Source organism: Microtus pennsylvanicus, chromosome 1 (genome assembly GCF_037038515.1).
Source record: "Microtus pennsylvanicus isolate mMicPen1 chromosome 1, mMicPen1.hap1, whole genome shotgun sequence".
NCBI lineage: Eukaryota > Metazoa > Chordata > Mammalia > Rodentia > Cricetidae > Microtus > Microtus pennsylvanicus.
The window spans coordinates 98,622,677-98,649,330 of NC_134579.1; the positions used below are offsets into that span (position 1 = coordinate 98,622,677).

The window sequence follows — 26,654 nt, forward strand, 5'->3', positions numbered from 1 at the left end:
TGACAATAAAATCACCGTTTGCATTTTTTTTTCTGGTTAATGTTTCATGGCAAATGAGTTCAAAGCTGAAAGTGGGTACATTCATGGCATGATGCCAACTGCAAAGTTAGAGAGTGCACCTGACTCTTGGAATTGTGGGTGGGACACGGTTGTGTTTTCATTGACTGCAAACTCAACCCCACCCCTTTCCCATACTTAAGCACTGCAGGCTCACCTTTTGAGTCACAGCAGAGCAGGAAAGAAAGCTCATCAGGCTCAGTCCTGCAAGGTGGAGCACACACAGCTGAGAATAAACCACAAAAGAAAGACTTGATTAAAGAAGCAGCAATGGACCTGATCCCAAACTTTTCCATGGAAACCTGGATGCTCCTGGCTACCAGCCTGGTGCTCCTCTACCTGTGAGTAAACTGCCCAGGCTTCTCTCCTCAGTGATCAAGAGTTGGGAAGGTGAATTGGATAATTCTTTCCTCTCCCTGTTTTTCTCCAAAGAGAAAATGAAGGGAATGTTGCTTGAGTGTGGCATGCTACAAAGACCTAAGGTGTTGCTGTTGGTCTTAAGCAAATCCTTCTAAGGGGATAAATGCACATTACTCTTCTACTCAGCTCCACTTTCTGTAGATAGGAGGATTGAGAGACATCAGTTAGACGTGGGTATACTCTGATTGAGTCTCAGGTTTCCCCCAGATTAACCAACCAGAGCTCAGCAGACGTGGATGACACATAATTGGTCCCTGTGTATTTTGGGAGGTCTCTTCTGCAAGGTCTCAAGATTGTGGGGATAGGAGGAGCTTTTTTTCCCATCTTTACCTGTGTCCTCTGATGTCGGAGATGTATAGTGTTGTCCCATGTGCACATGGCTCTTTTCTATTCCCTTCTCTCCCCTCTAGGACTGTTTATACAATGTCCTTAGTGCACATCCAAGGCCATATGGTAGGCTGAGATTATTCCTTGTTTTGCTAGCCTTCCATGGAGCTCTCTGTCTTCCCCAAACTCAGTCTTTCTACCTATAATATGATGAGCTATTTGCTTCTAAGTAATGAGTCTTTTTAAAAAAATTACATTAGGTCATTTTATTTTATATTAGTGTTTAGCCTGCATGTATGTATGTGCATATACATGTGTATTTGTTGCCCAAGGAGGTTGGAAGAGGACATCTTATCCCTCATAACTGGAGTTACATACAGATATCTGGCTGTGAGCCACTATATAAATTCTGGAATTGAACCCATGTCCTCAACAAGAGCAACAAGTGTTCTTAACCACTAAGCATCTCTCTAGTACTATTAAATAATGAATCTTTAGAGTAAAGGAGACCTGACTTTGGTTCTTTTCCTTCACCATTCCCCTTCAAGTCCATAGCATCAGCATAAGGAGTTACTCCTTCCTGGCTATGAGATTTACTGGTCTTCTCAAATATCGGACACTCTGAAACAAAGAGAATGTTAAATATTTTCCCTTTAAGTGCTTCTGGGAGCTTCAGTAGGAACATCCATCTCAGAATTTCCTTCCAATGAAGGGATTCCTGTGAGAACAGGAGAGAGGTTACCCTGAGTTCCAGAACTCAAAGCATATGTGGCCACCATCCCCAGCTCATTCTACTGCAATTGTTCTCAGCCTGTGGGTTGTGACCTCCTTTAGGTCAAATGAACATTTATCAGGGATCGAATATCAGTTATCCAGTTTATCTGATATTTACATTATAATTTATAACCATAGCAAAATTATGGTTATGAAGTAGTGACAAAATAATGTTATGTTTGTCGGGCCACCATCTCATAAGGAACTGTATTAAAGGATCACTTTATTAGGAAGATGAGAACCACAGTATTGTCTCTCTTCTCTCCCCCCGCCCCCCCCCTCTCCTTTGTCTCTCTCTGCGTATGAGTCTGTGGGCAGTAGATGCTCCCTCACATCTAACTTCTGTCATCATTTTCTACGAAGGAAAGGTAGAAACTCATAGTGATGTGAACATGAAAAATTCAGAGATAGCTATTCTTTAAAGAAATAGGCATTTAAAGTATTGTGACAACATCTTTTCCATCCATCTGATGGTATTTTGCAATTAACGTAAAATTTTTATTTCCTTCTATTCAGCTGTAGCATTTCTTTGAGGTAATCCTAGCACCTTCCTTCAAAGAGTTAAAGTGGGACTGTTACTTTCAATATTTGTGAGAACTGATGTATTTACAGCGACTTCATTTGTTCACAATAGTGTCAGGAACAGGAGCCTAATGCATAAATACATGGCACAGATTGCACATTTGCTTTGAAATAAACTTACTTATCAGGTTTAAAAAAAAATCATCAGTGTTTGATATACCTGTCTGTCCAGTCATGCAAATATCTTAGTGTGGGCGGAGAAGGAAGAGGATGAGCCTGTGATGAAATGCAATACCTTCAGGTATTAGTTAGGAGGAAGTGGGGAATATGCCTCTTCTCTTAAGAGAGAACTCTCAAATACACTTGCGGGGTGTGGCTCTTACTGAAGATCACTAGAAGGATAGTTGATTAGCATCTAATCAATTTTCTAAATAAAAACAAGTGAAAAAATGATACATAAGAATTCAGCTTGGATTTCACATGAACATTCAAACTCAATTTTCCAAAAATTTATTAATGATTAATAATAAACTTTAGGATTTTTTTTCGTCTTTTCTTTTTTATTATTATTGAAAAAAATTCTGCCTCCTCCCTGCCTCCTATTTCCCTCCCCCTCCCCCCACTCCTTTGCCCCCTTCCTCTCCAGTCCGAAGAGCAGTCAGGGTTCCCTGCCCTGTGGGAAGTCCAAGGTCCTCCCCCCTCCATCCAGGTCTAGTAAGGTGACCATCCAAACAGGCTAGGCTCCCACAAAGCCAGTACATGCAGTAGGATCAAAACCCAGTGCCATTGTCCTTGGCTTCTCAGCATCCCTCATTGTCTGCTGTGTTCAGAGAGTCTGGTTTTATCCCAGGCTTTTTCAGTCCCAGTCCAGCTGGCCTTGGTGAGCTCCCAATAGATCAGCCCCACTGTCTCAGTGGGTGAGTGCACCCCTCGCGGCCCTGACTTCCTTGCTCATGTTATCCCTCCTTCTGCTCCTCATTTGGACCTTGGGAGCTCAGTCCAGTGCTCCACATTAACTTTAGGATTTAGACCCCCAAAGTTTTACTTACCTTTTAAGATAACCTTTGAGGTTTTTGAGAGTCCCACAGAGACCTCTAGAGAAGTGAAGACCAAAAATAATTATTACTGTTGGCCTTTTTGTTGTTATTTGTTGCCTATATGTTGCACCTTCTTTTGAATTTTATAGTGTCTATATCCATGACAGGTGAGCCACTATAACATACAATGGCAATCCCAATGTACTAGTTTTCTCTTTCACTTCATAGATATGGAACTCATTCGCATGGACTTTTTAAAAAGTTGGGAATTCCTGGGCCCAAACCTCTGCCTTTCTTTGGGTCAATTCTTGCTTACAGGAAGGTGAGTGTTCATTGGGCTCCCGGTCTTTCCCCTTGTGGTTGCCAAGACTGGCTTAGTTCCATCAATAAAAAGATAAAATCTTGAGGAGAACTGAGGATGCATTTAAAAAATCACGTTTAGCTTCCATCTGAAGCAAGATCAGCTTCTCAAAGGCCTTGATGTTAGTCTTTGGAGAATCTGGTTTGGCGCAGTTGATCAACTCAGACCTCTGTCATATCAGCACTCATGGTATATATCCAAAGGATGCTCAATCGTACCACAAGGGGATGCTGAGGTCTTGATGTTCAGACTTGGATCCTTGAAAGGAAATGTTCTTTTTTCCCCAGTGTAGATTCTAGCAAGGGAAAGCCATGGTTCCGGAACTTTTATTGGCATAATCAAAATATAACTGAAACTTAGCAGAGGTTTTCTTTTTAAGTTTTAGAGACTCAGAGCAAGTATTTAATCGCCAATGTTATGTGTGGAGGAGAAAACATTTTCCTTTGTTGTTTTCTGTATAGAGGAGGCAACTCCCTATTTTCTCATGTTTCCAGGGAGCCATAAAGGCAAATTCCCTTAGCTACTTTAAAAAACATTTTTATGTGTATGAGTATTTTATGTGCTTATAAGTGTGTGTATGAGTGCTGGATGCTCACAAAGGAGTCTCCCTAGAGCTAAAATTACTGACTTTAGCTGCCATGTGGGTGCTAGGAACTGAACTCTGGTCCTGTGATACAGCAGGTAATGCTCTTAACCACTGTGCCATCTCTTCAGTCCTTATTCAGTTGCTTTCTCAGTCAGTAACTTGCCTGAGATTAAAAACTCTAAATTAAAAGAGGCTCCTGACTTCTTCAGTGTCATGATTCTATTAGTCTTCTAAGGAAGTGGTCATAAAATAAATCAAAAAGATGCTGAATAAGGAGTTCATTGGATCTCATTGACGTTCCTTTAGTTTCCATTTCTTCATTGTGTCTATGGAAGGAACAATCCAGAGAGTTTGAGAATTTTCCGGACAGCATGTAGAGAAACATGCTATTATTCATAGTTAACAACCCCAAGCATGTACAATGGGGTTAACAATTATTCATAACCAAGGCTGAGTCTTTGTACATTTGCAAAGTTGGGAGATAATGTGGGAATCTTTAATATCCCTATTTCAAATACCTCTAGCATTTAATTCCTTTCCACTCAGAAAGCTGTGAATAAGAATGTCCCTCTCAGTGCTACTGAGGGATAGTAAGCCTGATTTTGTAAGACTGGAATCATTTGTATCTCAACTAAAGGTAAGGACAGTATGGGAGGACAGTATATTTAACATAGTTATGGATTTTTAATTTTTTTCTCTTTCCAGGGTTTCTGGGAATTTGACATACAATGTCATAAAAAATATGGGAAAATGTGGGGGTAAGTATTCTGTCAATTTCCACAGGGAAGATGTGAAATGTTGACAAAAACCCACAGGATCTTGTGAAGATTTTGGGGGGATTTTTCTACCAAAGGTTTCATATGTCTCACATACTGAATTTGGCTGAGAAAATTGCATAATTTGACTTTTCTCCAGGACTTGCTGGTTCAGGGGATGGTTCACCTGAGTTTCAATCCAGTGTCTGAATAATCCACTATTTTGTACTTAAATTACTCACTTTCAGTTTTCCATTCACTTAATATCATTTTTGGTAACCTGATATTTTGATCATGCAAAATTATCAAAAATAGTATGTGGGTAATATTCATCCAGGCTTAGCAAATGTTCTAATTTAGTTTTGATTATGGCTTCTTTTTGGAACTATTTTGCATTTGTTTCTTTCCTGAATGAGCTATATTATACTTCATTTCATGAGACACCAGTGACCCATGGTCAGAATCCCTGACTTGCAGCAGGTGCTCATGTGGCGGCATGTTGTATAACTAAGATGTTGATTATATAACATATGGATCAGATTCTGGGTTCCTGGGCGTGCTTCCGACTATCAAGTCCAGATGATTGGGTTTAATCTTCTTTGCTTTGCCAATGCAGGTTTTATGAGGGCCGAAACCCTCTTTTGTCTATCACGGATCCAGACATGATCAAAACAGTGCTGGTGAAGGAATGTTATTCTACCTTCACAAATCGGCGGGTAGGCATTTATTTAAAATATTGTAATCTCTATTTGTTTATATAGTAAGGTCTTTTTGATGCGTGAATTATATGTACACATGTGCCTACACACACCCTACACACATATGGAAGTTGGAGGAGGACATTGGGTGTTCTGTTCTTTCCTCCTTATTCCCTTCAGATAGGGTCTCTCATTGAACCTGGAGCTAGGCTGTCAGTCAGCAAGCACTGTTTCTGTCCCTCACAGAGCTAGGGTTAAAGTTGCATGGGGTCATATCCAGCTTTTTAAGTATTTGTTTGATATTCAAAGTCAGATCCTTATGTTTACACAGCAAGTACTCTTCCTACTAAGCCATCTCTCTAGTGCCCCATTTATATTTTAGTAATTATTTTTTTTTTTGAGACAGGGTTTTTCTGTGTAACTGCTCTGGCTTTCTGGAACTTGCTTTGTAGACCAGGCTGGCATTAGACTCACAGAAATCTGCCTGCCCCTGTCTCCCAAGAACTGGGATTAAAGGCATGCACCACCACAGCCTGTCAATACGTTAGTTTTTATCATGAAATAATTATAATTTCATAGGACATTGGGTCAAATGTCTAACTGTGGTCCATTCGTTCTTCATGTTGTTTGTCTCAATGCTTTAATTTACATAACTGTAAATTTAGTATGTTTCTGTGACAGAAAATTTGTATAACCTATATATTTTATTTAGTAGCAATTTTACATGTCCTTATTTTGTAGTGTGTGTACATACAGGCATGTAACTTCATGAATATATAGTTGTGCACCTCCGTATAACCAGTAGAAAAGATACAGAATTTTTCATTTGCTGCAAGGTTTTCATATCCTAGTCTATAGAGTTGCCACACAGAACTTGTATTTTCTTCTTAGCTAGAAAGCATTTCATCTTTAGTTCCTACACCATTGGCATATGTTTATCATACAAAATAGTGGGTTTTCTTGTGACTTTTTAAAATAGTTATTTTATATTTGTTTATGTGTATGTTTTATGTGTCTCTCTGTGCGTGTGTGCATGTGAACATGTGTGTAGATGCCCACAGAGGCCAGAAGAGGGTGCAGTGTCCTTCAGAGCCACAGTTACTGGTATTTATGAGTGACCTGATGCATGCTGGGAACCAAGCTCCTGTCCTCTGTAAGAGCAGCAAATCTTCTTAAGTTCTGAGCCTTCGGTCCAATCTCTATAATGTTTTGTTATATGTACAAAGTTTAAAAATCTATTATTAACATTGATAGGTGATACTAGTTTTTATGAATCTTTCTTCACTTAACATGGTCTTCATTCCTTCTATTTTCCTGGAAATGATATAATTTTGCTCTTCTTTATGACGGAATGAAACTCCTTTGTGTGTGTGTGTGTGTGTGTGTGTGTGTGTGTGTGTGCATGTGTGTGTGTGTGTCTAAAGTACTTTAGTATTTTGAATCTTCTGTTTGCGAGAGTTGTATATATGTGTATGTACAATGTGTGTGCCTGTGTGAACCAGCAGAGGACCCGAGGAAGATGTTAGGTGTCCTACTGGACTACCCTGCCTTGTTGGCTACTCTGGCTGGCCAGGGCTACCTGTTTCCATTCCCCTAACCCTGGGTTACAGGCACCCATGGCCATAGCCAACATGCTTTAAAATGTGGCTGCTGCAGATTCAAACCCAGGTCCTCATGCTTTAGCAACAAGGATCTTTCCATCAGAGCCATCTCCCCAGCAGTTGTTTTTATTTATTGATTTTTATTGAGCTCTACATTTTTTTCTGCTCCCCTCCATGACTCTCCCCTTCCCTTCAATCTCCCCCAATGTTCCCATGCTCCCAGTTTACTCAGGAGATCTTGTCTTTTTCTACTTCCCATGTATGTTAGATCTATGTTGTTTTGATCTGTGAATACTTTGCTTCTTTATTCCTTCAAATTTTCACTTTTTTTTAATGAGCATTTTTATTGCTGTTGTTAGATTTTGTTAGATTTATGTGTAAAGTGTTTCATTTCCTTTGGAATTATTGTGAAAATCATTGTGTATTTCACGAGGTTTTGCATTTTCCTTACTTACCTTACTGTGACTGAGTTTTTGTGAATTGACTCATCTGTAAGTTCCAGTTGTTTTTTAATTTATGTCCTCCATGAATTCTTTATCTTGACATTATTTTATTAATAAATAGGGAAGTCTTTTCTTTCTACATAATTTTTATGCTATTTTGTCTTTACTTGCTGTGCTAGCTGGGAGTTCCAGTACAATGTTGAACAGAATATTCAGTGTGCCTTTACTTTTAAAGGTTATAAACTTTAATCTCCCACAGTTGAGCTCAATTTTAGCTGCTGCTCCTAAGTTTTTGTGACTTTCCATACAACACATATGCTTAATATTTTTCCATTGCATTTATTTATTACATATTATTAGTGGAGTTAGGCGTGATAAAAATGCATGAAAATTAATACATTGATCAATTCAATCCTACCTTTATTGAACCTCCACCACTGACAGACCCTCCTTTCTCTTCTCCAGCTTCCTAGAGAGTGAGGCATTTGAAACACACATTTCCTGTACCATTTAATGACATAGTTCTAAATAGTTTGTACATAAGTGATGTTTGTTCCCCACAGCCTTGCAGTTACCCAAAACTCTATAGGATAACATCTCTTTTGCTTTGAATTCTAGACTTTTGGTCCAGCGGGAATTATAAAAAAAGCCATCTCCATCGCTGAGAATGAAGAATGGAAGAGAATCCGAGCATTGCTGTCTCCAACCTTCACCAGTGGAAAGCTCAAGGAGGTAATGAAATAATAAGGTGGTGATTGTAAATATGAGAAACACATCTGGGGACATGGAAGATCACAGCCCTTTTCCAATCAGTGACCTCTGGGCTGAAACTTCCTAAGAATGTCCATTTGTGTTAATGGGACCTTTTGCTTTGTTCTTGGGAAAACTGTGTTTACTGGGAACTGAGCCCCCTCCTCTCACTATGGATGGTATTTTGTTTTGCGTATAGATGCTCCCCATCATTAAGCAGTATGCAGATGTGTTGGTGAAAAACATGAGGAAGAAATCAGAGAATGGGGATCTCATCAGCATGAAAGAGTAAGTACTAGTACAGTCATTGTTTGTTGGGTTGTTGTGTTGATTACTTTTCTGTGACTAAAGACCTTGACAAAACAACTGAAAGAAGAAAGGTTTCATTTTGGCTTACAGTTCTAGGCAGATATATCCATTCATCACAGCATAAAGACAGAGTGGCATGAGCAGGAAGCTAGCTGATCACACTGCATCTATGGTCAGGAAGAAGGAAATATGGCTAAGGTGTATAATATATATATATATATATATATATATATATATATATATATATATATATATATATATATATACACACACACACACACACATACACTCAAGGCCTGCCCAAAATACCTGCTTCTTGTAATGTAGTTCTACCTCTAAGTTTCCACATTTTTTCTCAGACAGTGCCACTAGCTGGGGACCAAGTACCCAAATTTGTTGAAGTAGGCCACACCTCCTAATAGAGTGCCACTCCTTATGAGCTTATGGGGACCAATTGCATTTAAACTACCACACCCAGGGAATGTTGCCACCCACATTGGCTCACACCTTCCCACATCAATTTACACAATCAAGGCAACACCCCATGGCCCTGTCCGACTTGATATAAACAATACCTCTTTGAGAGTTTCTTCCCAGGCATTTCTAGATTATGTTATTTTGATAATTAAAACTAGCCCTCATGTATCCGTGTCATCCCACAACAGAAAGACAGACACAACACTGTTACCTGACAAACTTCTCACAGTTGAGTATGTTAGGAACAAAGACATCACTATGACCGTCCTAGCTGGACATGTGAATTTACTCCTACTTCACACCTTATGTATCTTAGGTGGAGTAGGAAGAGGTGTAGCTGTTAATTTCCATCTCTCTCTTTCTTGTCAGCATCTTTGGGGCCTACAGCATGGATGTGATCACTTCTACATCATTTGGAGTGAATGTTGATTCCCTCAACAATCCTCAGGACCCTTTTGTGGAAAAAATCAAGAAGCTCTTAAAATTTGATGTCTTCGATCCATTGGTCCTCACAGTGAGTATGTGACCTAATGTTTCATTCTTTCTGTTTTTTTAAGTAACAGTGTAGTGGAATATAATCCACATATGTTGTAAGTAGCCCACTTAAATAGGCCAAAAGAAGGTTTTCAATATATTTAAAATATTTTCAGCTATCAATATTGTCATCTGTGGAATCTTTTTGCCATCCCAGAAACTCTGTACTTTTAATGATTACTCCTTATCTACCTCAGGCATAAGCAAAAAGCAATCTATTTTCTAACTGCTCAGATTTGCATATTCTTAAACACTTCATATAAATAGAAGAGTATAATGTCACCTTTTGTGTCTGGCTTTCAAATTGGTATGTTTTAAAAATGTTATATCTTGAAGTATGCATCATTATTGCATTTCTTCTATGACAGAATCATATTCTACTGTATGGACATGCATGCCACGTTTTGTTTGTGATTGATGGATATTTGGAATGTTTTGACTTTTTGGCTGTTGTGAATAGTGCTGCAATGAATATTCTTATGCAAGTTTGTGTTTCAGCACACATTTTGGTTGTTTTTGGATGTCTACCCAAGGGTGCCCAGTTATATAGTAATGTCTAACATAATGCACTGAACTAATTAAAGATGTGTCTAATCACAGAAGGGAATTGGCTTTTCTCAAATATTTTGCATTTATTCATCTGTTTCACTCATTTTCACTAGCATTGATATGCTCAATGATACAGCAGAGAATTCTTGAGATGAATCCTACCTAGTTAGGGTGATAAAATTCTTATAGTCACTTGATTCAGTATACTAACATTGTGCTGAAAATCTTGCAACCACATTTACAAGTGATATTAGTTTTCAGTTCTTTTCCTGTGAAATATTTGTCTGGTCTTAGTATTAGGGCACTGTTCTTCTTAAGGAGAATTTTGGAGATGTTTTCACATCCTTTCTGTATTTTGAAAGTGTTCAGGAAGAAATGGCATATGCTTTCCTTAATATCTATTAAAACTCAGCATCACAACCTTCTGATTTTAGGATTTTCCTGTGGCTAGAAATTAAAAAAAATCAGGAGCACTTTTAATTCTGTACACATGGTAAGGTAGGAGGAGGTAAAGATTAAGTATGATCCTGGAACACGTTTATATGATAATCTCCTTTTTACCATAGTTCTCCATTTTCTTTAGACTGTTAGAAAAACTATGGGTCTCTTTGTATTTTCTTTGCAACAAATAACCTTGCATTACGTCAGAGGTATATTATGCATGGTATGCAGTTTTTTTCTGAGTTAGTTTCTATAATTTGTGTATTTCTAAGAATTTGTATATTCCAGGAAGTTGTGTCATTGCAGCTACTGTCCTAGTCCTCCAACCACTAATAGGATTCATTTTTATGTCCTTGTGCTTTTCATGACATTTTTTGGCTCCCACTTCACTGTGAATGCTAGTAATCTGAGCCATCACTCTAATTCCAGAACAATCCCAGCTAATGTTTTGCAAACTCTGAAGATATTTTCAAAGAAGCATCTTTTGTTTTCATTGATTTCCTCTATGTTTTTTTTTTTATTTCATTAGTTTGCATTTTGGTCAATAGAATCCACTCTCTCTCTGCCTAAAGTGTGTTTTCTCTTCTCTTTTAGTGGCACATGCTATAAAGCATTGTCATGAGGTCAGGGTTTCCTCAATACCCATAAACTCCCTTCTGCTTATTATTTTGTCTCCACTTTTATAAAGCTTACTTTGTTTTTGTGTTTTTGGTTAATGTTATCATTATTGTTATTTATGTGTGTGTGTGTATTCATGGGTGGGCAGATAGGTACACTTGCGTATATGGGTATACATAAGAGTGCAGAGATAAGAGGAAAACCTCAGGCATCTGCTACCTTTTGTTCAAGGCAGTCTCTCTCACCAGCCTGGAGTGTCACCAAGTAGTTAGGTGAACTTGCCCATGGTTAGCTAGCCATTAAGCTCCCAGGAATTCATTTCTCCACCTCTCACACTGCGATTGCTGAGCCACTGCTCTTGGCTTTTAATATGGGAACCAAACATAGGTCCTCACATTTATTTGCAAGGCAAATACATTACCCACTGAGCCATCTTTCCAGCCTTGGAAGTTCTTTCTTGAGCACTTTGATTAATTGTAGCACTGGACTGAACCCTGATCAATCCAAGAAGACCTTAGTCCAACATATCAAGGGGTAAGAGATCAAGGAATTTAACCCTAACACTGTGAGTCAAGAGCCATTGATATCACTTCTTTGTTGGTGGTCATACATACATTGACATGCCCTTTTCCAGGCAGTGGCCTGAAACCTGACCAAGAGACAGAGTCTCAATTGAGATCCTGAAAAATTTTACTGTTCTGAGTATCAGAAAAATGCAATTATTCTAGGTCAAATTTGTCTTTTCACCACAGTTTCTCTTTTCTTTCTCCTCTAGCACTCTTTCCATTCCTTGTCCCAATACTTGATGTATTAGGTTTCTGCCTGTTTCCAAAAGATGTCATAAGCTTTTTTAAAACTTCTGTGCAACGAATGAAAGAGAATCGAATGCAAGAGAAAGAAAAGGTAATAGCTGCTCACACGAGGACTTTCATTTATTGATAATGTGTTTTCCCTCTCTATAAAAATATGCGCATGTATATGTGTGTGTGTGTGTGTGTGTGTGTGTGTGTTTGTGTGTGTTTCCTGTGCATCTTTGAAAGTCAGATGGAGGAGTGTAGTTTAAGGACAGGGGATTTTTGATATTTGGAAGAGAATGAAGAGTGTAGTGATTGTGAATAGAGAAATGAAATGAGTTAGGAAAACTGTTTAAAAATAATGATATGCTTGACAATTAGTTTAGCACAGAATAAATACTTTAAGGCAAAAATTTTACCACATGCTAGTAAAAAGAGATTCCTTGCTTATGATTTGTGGGGATGTAAATTAGGGGAATTATAAAAAACTATATGAATACAACTCAAAAAAAATCAAAGTTTTTTTTTTTTCAGTACTGGGGATAAAACAATGGCCCTTCCACAAGGTCAGCAAACATGCCATTCTTGAACAATGGCTCAAGTTGCCCTGGGTATCTAGCTTAATCTTATTCTAGAATTTCACATCAGAAACAGAACTTATGACTTTGGTGTTGGATCAGGAGATCCCAACTGGAGCAACTATTATTATTATTATTATTTATTATTATTATTATTATTATTATTTTGGTTTTCACTTTCTTCTGGCTCCTGAGTTCTGGAAATAAAGGTGTGAATCACCACACCCAGCCAGGAACAAACTTTATTAACATTTCTTCAAGGGTTAAGCCTTCAGTGATCTTAGTTCACATCAGAGTAAAAAGTTGGGCAGAAAGTAAAAAATAGATCTCCTATGTGACCCAACCATCTTCATGTTGGTCTTATAATGACATATGTTTATGTGCAAGACATTTGTACTTCTATGCTCGCTGAAGCCATTCAGAAAAAAATCCAAAAACTATAAAGGAATGGACTTTGAAAGTTCTCATCATTGATGAGTAATGGATATTGAAAAAATATGCTTAACCTGATTTAAACAACATTTAATATATGCATGTATCAAAATTTCATTTAATTCCATTTCCATGTATAATTTTAATGCATCATTTAATGCAAATTTTAAAAATGAGACAAAATTGCCATTTTTCTTTCCCAAAAGGAAAATGATTCTACTTAAAAATTCTTTCCAGGTCCTTTAATTTCCCAGACCTTATACTGGCAAGAAATCACTTCATTTCCAACCCTATTATTTTACACATTTTCAAAAAGGTCATTTTATTCTACCCAGCACAGTTTAGCTCACTTTATTTTTATTTTTTTTGGGATAGTCTTACTATGTAGCTCAAGCTTGCTTCTCCCAGTCATTGTTCTTCCAAGTTTCCTCGATAAGGACAACAGTCTGAGATTAATATGGGAGGACAGGAGATTGAAGTCAAGAATTTTTTACTGTGTGAGCACACATGCAAAGGGAAGGGACCACCTGGACTGTGCAGAAGTCAGACAACTCATCGTCAAAGACGAGAAAGATCAAAGTCATTGGACACACAGACAGTGTCACTCAGGAAAGCATTCTTTTCTCCAAACCATGTGCATGTACATTTTTGTTTATCGTTGACTTTGGGAACCATAGCCAGACTTCTAGATTTTAGCTAAATATTATTCTCAGAATGGTGACTAGTTCAGCACTTGTGACTCACTCTGACCTCTCAACTGACCTTGAATCTTTCAAAAACCATTTTCTTTCAGCAAAGAGTGATTTTCTTCAACTGATGATAAACTCCCAGAGTTCCAACATCAAGGAGTCTCATAAAGGTAAGCACGGATGTTTCATGTTCATTGATAGGGAACCTCAGAGTGGGGGCTTTATCCTGGAAATGTGCAGTAGGCTTTCAGGTAGACGAATATGCCTCCAAATTTCAAATAACTCCAACCCCTCCAAACCCAACCTAATCCAACACAACCACAAATGTAGACAGTATATGTAGTAGCCAGAGGAACTTTCTAGAAGTACTGGATTATAATTGTGTTAAAAGCCTAAAGGGTAGCCATAAGCATGTGATTTGAGCCTGGAGGTTACCAGTGGCCTCTGAATCTTGTACTACAGAACAAATACCGTCAGGGCCTCGTCTAGATCCACTGAGTCAAAAGCTCTGCCTGGAGATTTGTGTCTAGACATCCAGTGAGAGGAACAGCCCCACAGTGGTGATGGTCATTGGAAACCTGGAATGAATGCTTCCCCAGCTCTTGATTTACAGCCAAGCGTTAATTTCCCATGTAGCTGATAAGGAACGTGTGGAGGAAGCCTTGGGACTAAGCATATCTCCCACTCCTCTTATTATTATCCCACAACCTTTGCTGTGGTAGTTGAGGAATGATGGCTTTCTAATTCCATCCTGTCCCATGCAGCTATGAGTAATGTTCTGTGTAAGAGAGGGGCAAGCTGTCTGTTTTCTGCTTCATCTTTTCTTTTTCCTCCTTTTGCCCTCCTTCCTGCTCCTCCTTTTTTCCTTCATCCTCCCAAACTCCCCCTCTTCCTTCTCCCTTTCCCTCTTACACTTCTTCCTTCTCTCTCCCTTCTCTTTCTCCTCCTCCTGTTCCTCACCTTCTCCTGCATAATACCATAAATTAGTTCTGCTCCCTCACTGTCATTACTCATTAGAACATTCAAGTTCATTCAGACATGTGCATTGAGTCAACCTTTCATACGGGCACCTGAGTTCCTTTTTTGAGGTCACAACACAATCAAAACACTTATCCCTCCCTTTCTCCAAACCCTTACTTGGACCCCTCCATGTGCTCTTTCAACTTCACTCTCTTTTTTCATTAATTGTTATTGAATTAACAGATATGCATGTACATATATGTTCTTAGATATAATCTGCTAAGTCTGTATAATTTTGCATGTATGTATGCTTTTGGGTCTGGCCATTTGGTACTGAATAACTGTGCTCTTCTCTGGAGGAGACTATTTCTCCCCCTTTCTACATTCATTAGCTGAATACTGTTCTTTGCATAGGGTAGAGGCCTCCTGAAATTTCCCCATCCACATTGGCATGTCCTTGTTCAGCTCATGTTTGGGCATTCATGTTGCCGAGACTTTATGGGTGTAGTTTCTGACATTTCTAGGAGACACAATATCACAGAACATTTCGTGATCTCCTGGCTCTTACATTCTTCTTGCCCCCTCATCTGCAGTGTTCCCTGAACCTTATGTATGGGAGCGTTTTGGAGATATATCTACTGGGACTGGGCTCCACAGCAGTAGTGGCATATATACCTTGGTGTTAACCAGCAGTTCTCTAATTGGACTTAAGACTTGCTCAACAACAGAGAAACCGTGCCTGGTTTCTGACAACCAGCTAAGTACTCAGTGCTCATGAAGTCACGGATCTTAGATGACAATCTACAGCCACTATTTTGCTATATCATCATAATCTCTAACAGTCTGAACACTTGTCCTTATACCCACAGATGAGTGTAGTCTTCATCCCTCATCAAAAAAAACTTCTCTTTGCAACAGACTGAGTTCTTTCTTATTCTTCTCTAATTTTATGTATTTAAAAAGTAGTTTACAAATTTCAGAGAAATTATAGGCTCTCAGTCAGTTTCAGCTGAATTTATACAGACTTTCATATATTCTTGCTTTCATGCCTGCACAGCCTCCTGTTCTTTTTTTTTTTGAATAAATTTTAGAAAATCACTTATTTTGTTTGTGTGTGCATGCAGGCATGCACATGCAATGGTGTGCATATGAGGGTCAGAGGACAACTTACACAATTCTGTTTTCACCTTCCATCCTTTTGGTTCTGGGGATGAAACTCAGTTCATCAGGCTTGGCAGCAGTCCCTTTCCCTGTTGAGACATCTTGCTCTACCCCTATACTCTCCCGTTTTTAACACTCATCAATGGAATAGTAGTATGTTTGTTATGAGCATTGAACCTACATGCTCATATTATCACTGAAAGCTCACAGTTATCAATAGGACTCATTGTTGGTCTTGTCCATGGCATATGATTCATGCCCGATGACAGTGGGCAGGTTTATACTTGACTGGCTAGTTTGTATTTTGTGGGAGGACAGCATGAGTCATTGTGCATGCAACTCCCTGTTGTAATCCCTGCCCTGTAAAGAAGAACCATGTAAATAAGGAGAACGCACATAAGGGCGGTCCTGCTTGGCCTACATTCAGCCTTAGTCAAAACTTTGGGTCTTGGATAACAGGGCTGCAGTTTGAAGCATCAAGGTACAGCACTCCGCAGATGCAATTTATCTGGAATTGATGTTTCTTTCGTTTGAGATTTAAAAATTCTCTAATGAGGATCCATTTACTAGAATATTGCTAGTCATTGCCCTTTAAATAAAAGAATTATTTTCTAACTTGTTTCTGTGTATGTGTGTATGTCTGTGTGAACGGATGAGTAAAGGTTCCTGTGGAGGCCGGAGGAGGCGATCAGATCCCCTGGTGCTTAGGTGAAGAGTGGTTGTGGGCTGCCCACAACTGAACTCAGGTGCTCTGCAAGAGAAGAGAAGCCTACATTCCTGTTTTTTTTTTTAAATAGGGGTTCCTCTGTGTGTCCATGGCTGTATTGGAACTTGCATTATAGACCCTCAAACTCAGAGATACACCTGCCTCTGCCTCCTGAGTGCTGGAATTAAAGGGATGTACCACTACCACTCAGCTACAACCTACATTCTTAACAGACCCAGTCATTTCTCCAGCCCATCATTCAGTACTTTGTAGCTATTCTTTTTTATCTGTAGCTCTTCTAACTACTAAATTGCATTTTGCAGATTGGTAATACTTGTTTGTCCAATGGATTACCACAGTTTATGAAAGTTCAGACACTGACCAGGGAGATATGGGGTGGGTTTGAGATGCTACACTACTGAGAACCTCCAAAATGTTGCTACCGGTTCATAGACCTCACTTTGAGTAATTTTAATATCATTGCCTCAGTTTCTTTAATACCTATATACTTCATAGGTCTGCTAATGTCCCATGCACTCAAATATTTCTATGTCATAGTCACTCAAAATGTTACAAGCTAAGTTTTAGGCAGAATAATTATTTTCCTTAAGGAAGTACCATTTATTTTGCTTATATGAAGTAGATTTCCTAGGGCTGGGGCAATGGCTCAGTGGGTAAGAGCACTTACTTTGTGAACATGAAGACTTTAGTCTGAATGCACAGCACCCACATACAAAGCTGGGCATGGCTGCAAGTTCCTGAATATGCTCAGAACCAGAGGGTAGAGACAGGAGGACACAGAGTTCAGTATCCTGCTGAACTAGCTGAAATGATGAGCTTCTATTTCAGTAGGAAACTATGTCCCAGAGCAATGACACACAGAATAATGGAGGAAGACACCAGAAATCCTGCCCTGAGTCTATGTCCATACACACCTGCATACCCATGTTCAGGAGCACACACATGCATTCACACACATGCAAATAAACTGAAACTTAATAAAATAAATAAAAATTGTACAGACTTTAAGTTAAAATATACCGTACCAGCTTTCCAGTAAATGAGCATTTATGATTTCAGTTCTCACAAAGAGACAAAATAAAAATTAAGCAAACAAGGTATATTTCTAATTATCTACAGGGCATACCGAAGAAACTGTATAACAGACAGAAATTCTTCCTCTTGATATGGTTCAGTGGTGGAGGTGTTGAGGATGTCAGAATGAGGGACAGATAGTCAAGAGGAGTGTAGACCTTAGGAAACTTGACAAAAGTGACTTTCTTATTTCAATCCCTTGTCAGATTGATTGTGAGAATGAAAACCATGGCCACTGTGACCCTGAATTGCTTTCTCATAATCTTTTCAGGGATTTGGAATATTTATTTTTATCCAAATAATAAATTTCTTAATACTGTTCTCCTTTTCCTAAAATGTATCTATTGGGCCCTCAATATAGGTCAGCAGATAAAGGTACTTGATACCAAGTCAAAGACCTGAGTTCAAACCTCAGGACCCAAATGTTGCAAGGAGAGAACTCATTCTTGCAAGTTGTCTTCTGACCCTAACAAGAATACCATGGTATACCCTTTCACTCACACACACACACACACACACACACACACACACACGCACACGCACACACATACACATGCACACTCACACATGAATGAAATATAAAATAAAATGTATTTCCTTTCCCATTAGCTTTGTCCGATCTGGAGATCGTGGCTCAGTCAATTATATTTATTGTTGCTGGCTATGAGACCACTAGCAGTGCTCTTTCCTTTGCTTTGTATTTACTGGCCACTCATCCTGATGTCCAGAAGAAACTGCAGGATGAAATTGATGCAGCTCTGCCCAATAAGGTGAGAGGATTGGTCTGGAGAGGGAGGAAGGGAAGAGGAGATGCATTGACACTAATGGCCCCTTATCACGTCCAGTGAGAATTTTTCAATAGTGATAAGCATTGATCCCGTCACCACCTTTATGTAAGAAGGTTCTGGAAAGAGACATTGATGGGAAACAGGCATTGGATTCTGCTTTTAGGAAAATAATGTCTTTGTAGATGAATGTTGGCACACCTTTATCTATTATATGCCATCAAAACCTACTAAGAAACAGCCTCAAAATCACAGTGGCATGGAAGTGTGAACATTGGTTACTCAATGTCTGTGTAGCTCTGCTGATATTGTAGGGTGTGCTGTTGCCTGCTGTTGTCTGACTGTGACTGACCTTGCCTGGCTAGGCAGACTGACTTAGCTCTGTCCCACACATCTCTCTCCACTCATAGGTGGCCTGGGCCAAACTCTTAACCCATCATTATCATCTGTTCAAAGCTCCCATAAAGTAATAGTCAAATGCTCCCTATATTAGTCTTTACAACTCTGCCGAAACTGGGAAGCTGTGGGGTGTTGTAACATGAACAGGGGCCTGCTTGTTTGTGTTTCTGTCCTGCCTGGTACCCCACAACTGTTTAGGCCCAAAGAAAATCACACATAGGTCTCCATAAATTATAAGCTGATTGGCCCATTAGTTCTAGGCTAACTCTCACATCTTAATTAACATATTTTTCTGATCTATGTTAGCCATGTGGCTTAGTACCTTTTTTCAGTGGGGCTGATCACATCCTGCTGCTTCGGTGGTGGTCTGGGCAGGAGTGGGAGGAATCAACTTCCTCCTTCCCAGAATCTTCCTGTTCTCATTACATCATTTCTACTTCCTGTCTGGTTTTCCCACCTATATTTTCTGCCCGGCCAATCAGTGTTTATTTAAAACATGATCGACAGATTACAGACAATTCTCCCGCACCAGGGTGTGAGGTTATGTGGTCTGTGGGGTGGTAGTCTGTCTGGTTTATTATTCTCTTCAGAGCTCACAGGCAAGCCCTGAAGGAACAGCCACCAGAATGAACCAGCCACAAAGAAAAGAGCTGAGTGATGGATCCTGTTCTCATTGTGACTTTTATACCAGGGTTGGAATGGACCATTTGATAGCAATGACTCTATCTGTCTTTGTCCTTTAATAGAGTAGAGACTAATATCTCCCCAGATCATTTAAAATTTTATCCTATTTAATGCTTCCAAGTTTGATATATAATCAAAAGGTTGACAATATGGGATATTTTCAAATAAGAACAATAGGGGTTTTCCTTCTTCCTGTGCTTATTTACTTTCAAGTACATGTGTAGGGTCTCTCTGTGGAAAGGTAACTCTAAGCATCTCAAGTTGTTGTTGACTCTAATTATCATGATCTGCTGGTTATAGTTCCTCACCATAAGAAGGAAAAAGTTGTATATAGCAATACTGAGGATTTTAGGTCCTGAATTCTGGATTGTCACAAAGTCTTCCAGTATTTCATAATTACCCAACATTTCTTATAGGTATATTGAGCAGGTTGAAGTTTCAGTTATTAAAATGATTTGTAAATGCTAAGATCTTGTATCAGTGGGAGTTTTTCTTTGGCAGTGTAACCTGCTAATAGTTCTCCACAGATGAAAGTTAGTTCAAAGCTATAATTTACTAAAATCTCTTTCCCTCTTTGCAGGCACCCCCCACCTATGACGCCCTGGTCCAGATGGAGTATCTGGACATGGTGATAAATGAAACTCTCAGATTATATCCAATTGCTGGAAGACTAGAGAGGGTCTGTAAGGCAGATGTGGAAGTTAATGGGGTTCTCATTCCCAAAAGGACTGTGGTGATAGTACCAACTTTTGTTCTTCACAAAGACCCAAAGTACTGGCCAGAACCTGAGGAGTTCCGCCCTGAAAGGTACAGGGACATGGGAAAGATAAACTACCCAGAACTGGGCTAGCCCAAGCATGATGTGCTGTCTCTTGGTGTTGAAAACACACAAGTAGCAAGAGCAGTCTGTCTGTGTTTACTTATCATCTATCTATCTATTCACCTATATACCTATACAAACTTTTAAGACGAGAGTAGCATCTGTCACAATGTCCTCAGCACTACCTGATTTTAATGGATTAGGCTTTTCATTCCTAGGTTTTTTTTTGCTGTTTCCTTTAACTGCTCCTATAACCCTTAAGGAGTATTTACATTTTCTGTTTAACTAGGCTTTGCCTCCTGGGTCCTCCAGTGTGACTGTGATGATGTAATCTGAGGGTCTTGTTTGAGCAGCTCTACTGAGGACAGAGCAGAGACCACAGATCCTTCCATTCTTACCTCTGGATGTTGTCCTGGACACTCTCTTACACTATGTGAATTTTCCAAAGCCATGTGGCCTGCTGTTTAGAAGTCTGAGACATCCTTCTTCTCAAGCAGGCTCTTCTGGGAAGCCAGAGGCAAGGTCAGGCTTTAGTCACAGTCTACAGTCTAATTGTTTTCTTGGCAAGCAAAATAAAGAATGGTGTTTCTAGGGCAGAGGCTTAGGATCTAGACAGACATTGCTTCTAATTATGCACCTCCTGATTTCTGATACCTTATGTTGTTGGCCATGATGTATCATTTAGATATAATTAAGTCTACGTACAGTACTTGCTGAAGAAGCTAACCAGAGATCATCAGTTCTTCTGTCTTCTAGACTAGATGGCTTCTGTGTTCCTTCCAGTCTCAGTTATTACATCTCCTATAGTTTTGTGGCACACAGACAATTGACTGTGCTGCTGTTATTATATTCATTTAATAATGAGACCGTCTATGTTTACTGTGTATGTGGAACTACCTCAAACACTGATCAATGAATATGTTGATCAATATCTACAACAGAAAATATTTGACAAATTCACAAAGGTACTGTGTACAAACCAACATCTTCAGCACTCATCTTCAGTGAGCTCCCACTAGCTTAGGTCGGATGCTTCTTTGGCTATCCCCATCATGTCTTGACCCCCTTTTCATATTATCATTTCTTCCTTTCTTCTACTGGACTCTGGGAGCTCAGCCCAGTGCTTAGCTGTGTATCTCTGCTTCTGTTTCCATCAGTTACTGGATGAAGGTTCTATAATTTCAATTAAAGTAATTATCAATATTACAGTAAGCTAGTTTAGGCATCCTCTCCACTGTTGCTTAGGGTCTTATCTGGGGTCATCCTTGTGGATTCCTGGGCATTTACTTTGTGCCAGGTTTCTTGCTAACCCCACAATGGCTCCCTCAGTCAGGATATCTCTTTCCTTTCTCTCCCTCTCTGTCCTTCCCCCATCTCAGCCATCCCACTCTCTCATGTTGTCCTCCCCCATCTCTCCCATTCCCTTCCCCCTTCCCTTCCCTCTTCCCTTCTCCATTTCCATGCTCCCAGTTTTCTCAGGAGATCTTGTTTATTTCCCCTTCCAGGGGAATCCATGTATATTTCTCCCAGGGTTCTCTGAATGTGGGTGATAGTTGTGAGGCTGGGGATGTCTATGGGTTCACTGCCAGTGAGATCAGGACTTATCTCTAGTGCTGGAACTGACTTTTTGAAACCCATTCTCTTTGGAGGGATACCTTGCTCAACCTAGAAATAGGGGGAAAGCTCTGGTTATGCCTTAGACTGATATGCCAAACTTTGTTGGCTCCCCATGGGAAAACCATTCTTTGAGGTGTGGATGGGGGAGGAGAGGAAGTAGAAACTGGGATTGATAAATAAAATGAAAAGCAATTGTTTTAAAATAAAAAATTTTGAAGACAATACACTTATAGACTCAAAAATTTTCCAAATATTGAAAAAACAGCTTAAAACACAAAGTCACATTGCAATTGCTGCTTTTTCTAGGAACCAACAAATTTTCTCTTAGATATCATTTATATGTTATCTATTTTGAATAGGTTATCTACCCTACCAGATTTTATACCCAAAAGAAAACACAGATAAATAAATTAATGGAAATATCATGCTATAGTAGCATTGTATGTCTTTGTAAATTATCTGACTTAAAATATTCAGTGAAGAAGAAAGGGAAGTGAAGGAAGAAAAAGAAGGAACAGGAGGGAAAGTAAAGGGAGGCTAATAGGGACATAAGGAGGAAGAAAGGAAAAGAAAGAGAAGGAAAGAAAAAAGGAGGGAGGGTAAAGAGGAAGTGAAGAGAATGGTAGAGGAAGGGAGGATGGGAAGTAGGAAAGAACAGAGAGATGGAGAAGAGTAGAGAGAAAGGGAAGGTAAAGCAATAAGGGAATAAATAAGAGGAAGAAAGAAGAATAATGGAGAAGAGAAAAAAGAATAACAGTGAGAAGAAAGAGTAAGGAAAACAATTTCAGTAGTGTAGTGATATTTCATTGTATATTTTCTGTACACAAAACAGTAATACTAGTCAGCCATACAGGCCAGGCAGTGGTTGCACACACCTTTAATCCCACGATTTGGGAGACAGAGGCAGATGGATCTCTGAATGTTCATGGCCATCCTGGGCTACACAAGATCAATGCAGAAACAGATCCAGGTGGTGATGTTCACACCTTTAATCCCACTATGAGGGAGTCACATGCCTTTAATCCCAGCCCTAGAGGGGAATATAAGAAAGGAGAAAACAGAGGTTCAGGACTCAGTCTGTAGTCGCCCAGCTTTGGTAGAGATAAGACTTCTCCAGTGTCTGGCTGCTTTACTTTTATGATCTTCAGGTTGAACCCAATATCTGTCTCTGGGCTTTTAGTATTCATGCTACACAGTAGTGATGACTATTTTATCCTCCCACTTCTATGACTATTAATTTAGCCAATAAGATACTTTTCTTCACTTGGTCTTATTTCTTATGTCTCAGAGAATGAACATATCACACTAAATGCAACAATCATGTTTAAAGATAAACATTCTATTAAACAGCATTCACCTCATCTCAATATGACTACAAGCTCCTCCATGGAGAAGCAAGAGGGAAGACTTGTAACTTGCATAATCCCTGTGGCATATCTCCTACTCCAAGGCTCAGAGAACACTGTGGAAGAAGGGATGGAAAGACGAGGAGCTAAAGAATGAGGGAGGAGTGTTAAATGTCTTCTGGCTAGAACATGGCCATCCCCATTATGAACATACAACGTTTGTGACTTCCTGTGAAAGACTCTCACAAAAAGACATGGAAATAGGAAGGGGACAAGTTGTAAAGAACGTGAATAGAGTTGGGGAGATTATACAAGAAGTTAATGTGGAAGGGGAAAATAATCACAATATATTATAAACAAGCAAGAAACTGTAAGAGTAACACTAAAATTTTCACAACCAAATCAGAAAAGCTTCCTGTTTATTACTGCTTATGGGTATCTAAAAATATCAAGTAAGTGACTGTTGTGGGTTTTATGTTTTGTTAACTTGTCTTCCTCTACTCCTGTGGAACCAGGTTCAGCAAGAAGAACGAGAACAACATTAATCCTTACACGTATCTGCCCTTTGGGGATGGACCCAGGAATTGCATTGGCATGAGATTTGCTCTCATGAACATGAAAATTGCTCTTGTCAGCATCCTGCAGAACTTCTCCTTCCAACCTTGTAAGGAAACTCAGGTCAGTGTGCTTTTTCAGTAAGTTTTATGTTTTATGGGAGTTTATTTTTTTAACTGGGCTATTGATTTGTAGAGAACTATACTGGTCTATTTATCCAAGGAATTTCTTTGCAGTATTTATTGGAGAGTTTATGTATTTCAGTTTTAGAACTGTTATCTTTTTTTTAAATAAAGACCTAAGCATAAAGATTGTCTAAATGCAGGAGATAGACCAATCAGAATGATTCTTTCCTTGAAAGCATGTATACTTAAGCTTAATCCCCACAACCCATGAAAAGCATAGCAAACAAAGCAAACAAGCAAACTACCAACCAAACAACTCCCAACATAGCAACTAAAAAAACCTAGCCACCAACAAACCAACCAACCAAACAACCAACCAAACAACCAACCAACCAAACAACCAACCAAACAACCAACCAAACAATCAAACAACACTTATTACCAACTAGGTATGTTGACATGCACTGAAAAATCCCAGAATCAAGGAGACAGAGACCAGTAGATTCCAGGAGCTCACTAAGTAGCCCAAACTATATAATTTGTGAGTTCCAGGCCAGTGAGAAACCCTGTCTCCAAAAGGGTAGGTAGCACCTAAGGAAGGAGGACACTGGAGGTAAAAGTCGTTTTTGTGTGCTTGTAAAGTACTTTGGCATTTTTGTGTCTCATCTCTGTATTTGTGGTTGGTGTCTCTTCATTGACTACTTCTTATACTTGTTTAATTGATGCAGATCCCTTTACAATTAAGCAAGCAAGGACTTCTTCAACCAGAAAAACCAGTACTTCTAAAGGTTGTGTCAAGAGGTGGGACCATAAGTGGAGCTTGATGTATAGTGGTTTGTTATGATGCTGTGTTCCACTGGACAAGAAACCAATTTAGATTGTGGATAAATTCAAAGATGAAGACTGTGGTAATCTTGTGCATGCATGCAGGATTCTGGGTATTCATCGAGCTTACTATGGAACAAAATGATGTGAAGACACCAATCCAAGATAGATACATTCAACTTCCTGGCTTTTGTGGGACTTCCTAATTCTACTTCATTGTCACCACCAAACTTGATTTCTGTTGAGAAAATAAATACCAATTACAAGTTTTATCAACAACTACTACTGAAAATGAGAATTTTTATAGTGATGCTAATGACTAAATGTCTACTGAACATTTTTTATTTGAAGTATATTACAATTAACTACTAAATTGAGAAGCCAGTAAGCATGGTGGTATTGACATTTCCTAGAGAGTTGTGAAGGAACAACTATTTACTCCAGATATGGTAACAAAGAAAGACTGAAGGAATGATTCCACCCAAATTTAGCTTAGTGAAGTAGTGAATTTCTATGGGCACTTACAAGAGCATGAATGAGTTCTTGCTTCCATACACACAGGTGATTCTAGAGCAGCTCCATCACTGAGTCTTGTGAAGAGTGTTGCATCTCTGAGGCAAAAAAGACATATCTCTGACGTTCCCTTATAATTCCTTATGATTACTACTGCCTATATAACCTGGATGCTGGGATCTTAGGATTCTTACAAGTTTCAGAAACTTCCTGACACTTGAGAGTTTTGTTTACTTCTTGAATCTGATAAGCTTCATTTTCTTCTGGATCTTAATGAGCTTTTCCCTAGATGAAACTTTCATTTCAGAAAAAAATAGATACACAACAGGATGGGTTGATAAACTCAATCAGGATCTATTTTTTTGTTTAATTATTTTGCTGTTCAGTTAAATCACTTGTGCATTTTATTTGCTCATACCAATTACATGTACTAATGTGTTTCATTATGGCATTTTATGTGCATTAAATATTTTTTGACTTTATTTACCTTCATTACTCTACCCCCATTTTCTTCATCGTACTGATCAGTTCTTTCTTTCCAACCAGTTCCCCCTTCTACTTTCCTGTCTTTTTGGGTGTATGAGTTTAAATAATGTTGTTTAAGAATAGTAAAGTTAAGGGGTCATTTTTAACAATATGGTCCACTTATCAGTGGGCTACATCACTGAAGAAAACGTATATCACTGAACTATCATTAATTCCATGTAGATTATGAGGGAAGGGTAGAGTTTCACATCTCTACCTGTATCTCCCACCTTCCCAGTCCATTTTTCACACATATGATCCCATGAGTCATCTCAAAAGCCCATGGACACCAGAGTTCTCATCTCAGGCTGTAATTGTTTGCAGAACTTCCTTTATAGTCTTGGGCTTTTGAACACATGGTTACCGTTTGGTTATGCTGTTAGAGCAGCTGTAGGTGAAGCAAACTTACTGCAGGGAGTGTGCCACTAGAAATGGACTTTAAGAAAACAAGCTTCTTATCATTTTCAGTTACCTCTTTGTGCTTCATGCTTACATTTGAAGATGTCAGCTCTCAGATTCCTGATCTTACTGTGTGCTGTCTTCCTCCCTGCCATGATGGACTTTAACCCATCTGGTACCATAAACCTAAGCAAAGTCTTCTATAAGTTTTCTTGGCCATGGTATTTATCACAGCAACAGAAAAGTAACTAATAGACAGACCCTTGTTTTAAAGACTCCAACCTGCTTTCATGTGCTGGTGAAACTTTATTTTTGGTCAGACATTTTGTTGCAGCTACAAGACAAGTAATTAATACAACTAGTTTGTAATAATGTGAGAGTGTATAC

General features: G+C 39.0%; 1 protein-coding gene across 3 annotated transcripts; it reads left to right on the plus strand.

The window, feature by feature from the left end:
• Nucleotides 1–327: 327 nt before the first annotated feature.
• On the plus strand, nucleotides 328–24,940 carry LOC142851609 (cytochrome P450 3A9). 3 transcript variants are annotated; one of them, XM_075975432.1, is made up of 13 exons: nucleotides 328–398; nucleotides 3,366–3,459; nucleotides 4,790–4,842; nucleotides 5,456–5,555; nucleotides 8,200–8,313; nucleotides 8,531–8,619; nucleotides 9,487–9,635; nucleotides 12,035–12,168; nucleotides 13,862–13,922; nucleotides 18,284–18,444; nucleotides 20,123–20,349; nucleotides 23,841–24,003; nucleotides 24,734–24,940. In XM_075975432.1, exons 1-13 carry the CDS (start codon nucleotides 328–330, stop codon nucleotides 24,827–24,829), a joined length of 1,512 nt encoding a protein of 503 aa, XP_075831547.1. In that variant the 3' UTR covers nucleotides 24,830–24,940. The 3 variants fall into 3 exon arrangements, with proteins under 3 accessions (XP_075831547.1, XP_075831556.1, XP_075831565.1); XM_075975441.1 differs by having other exon boundaries at nucleotides 12,035–12,162; XM_075975450.1 differs by lacking the exon at nucleotides 328–398 and adding an exon at nucleotides 3,259–3,287.
• Nucleotides 24,941–26,654: the final 1,714 nt, after the last annotated feature.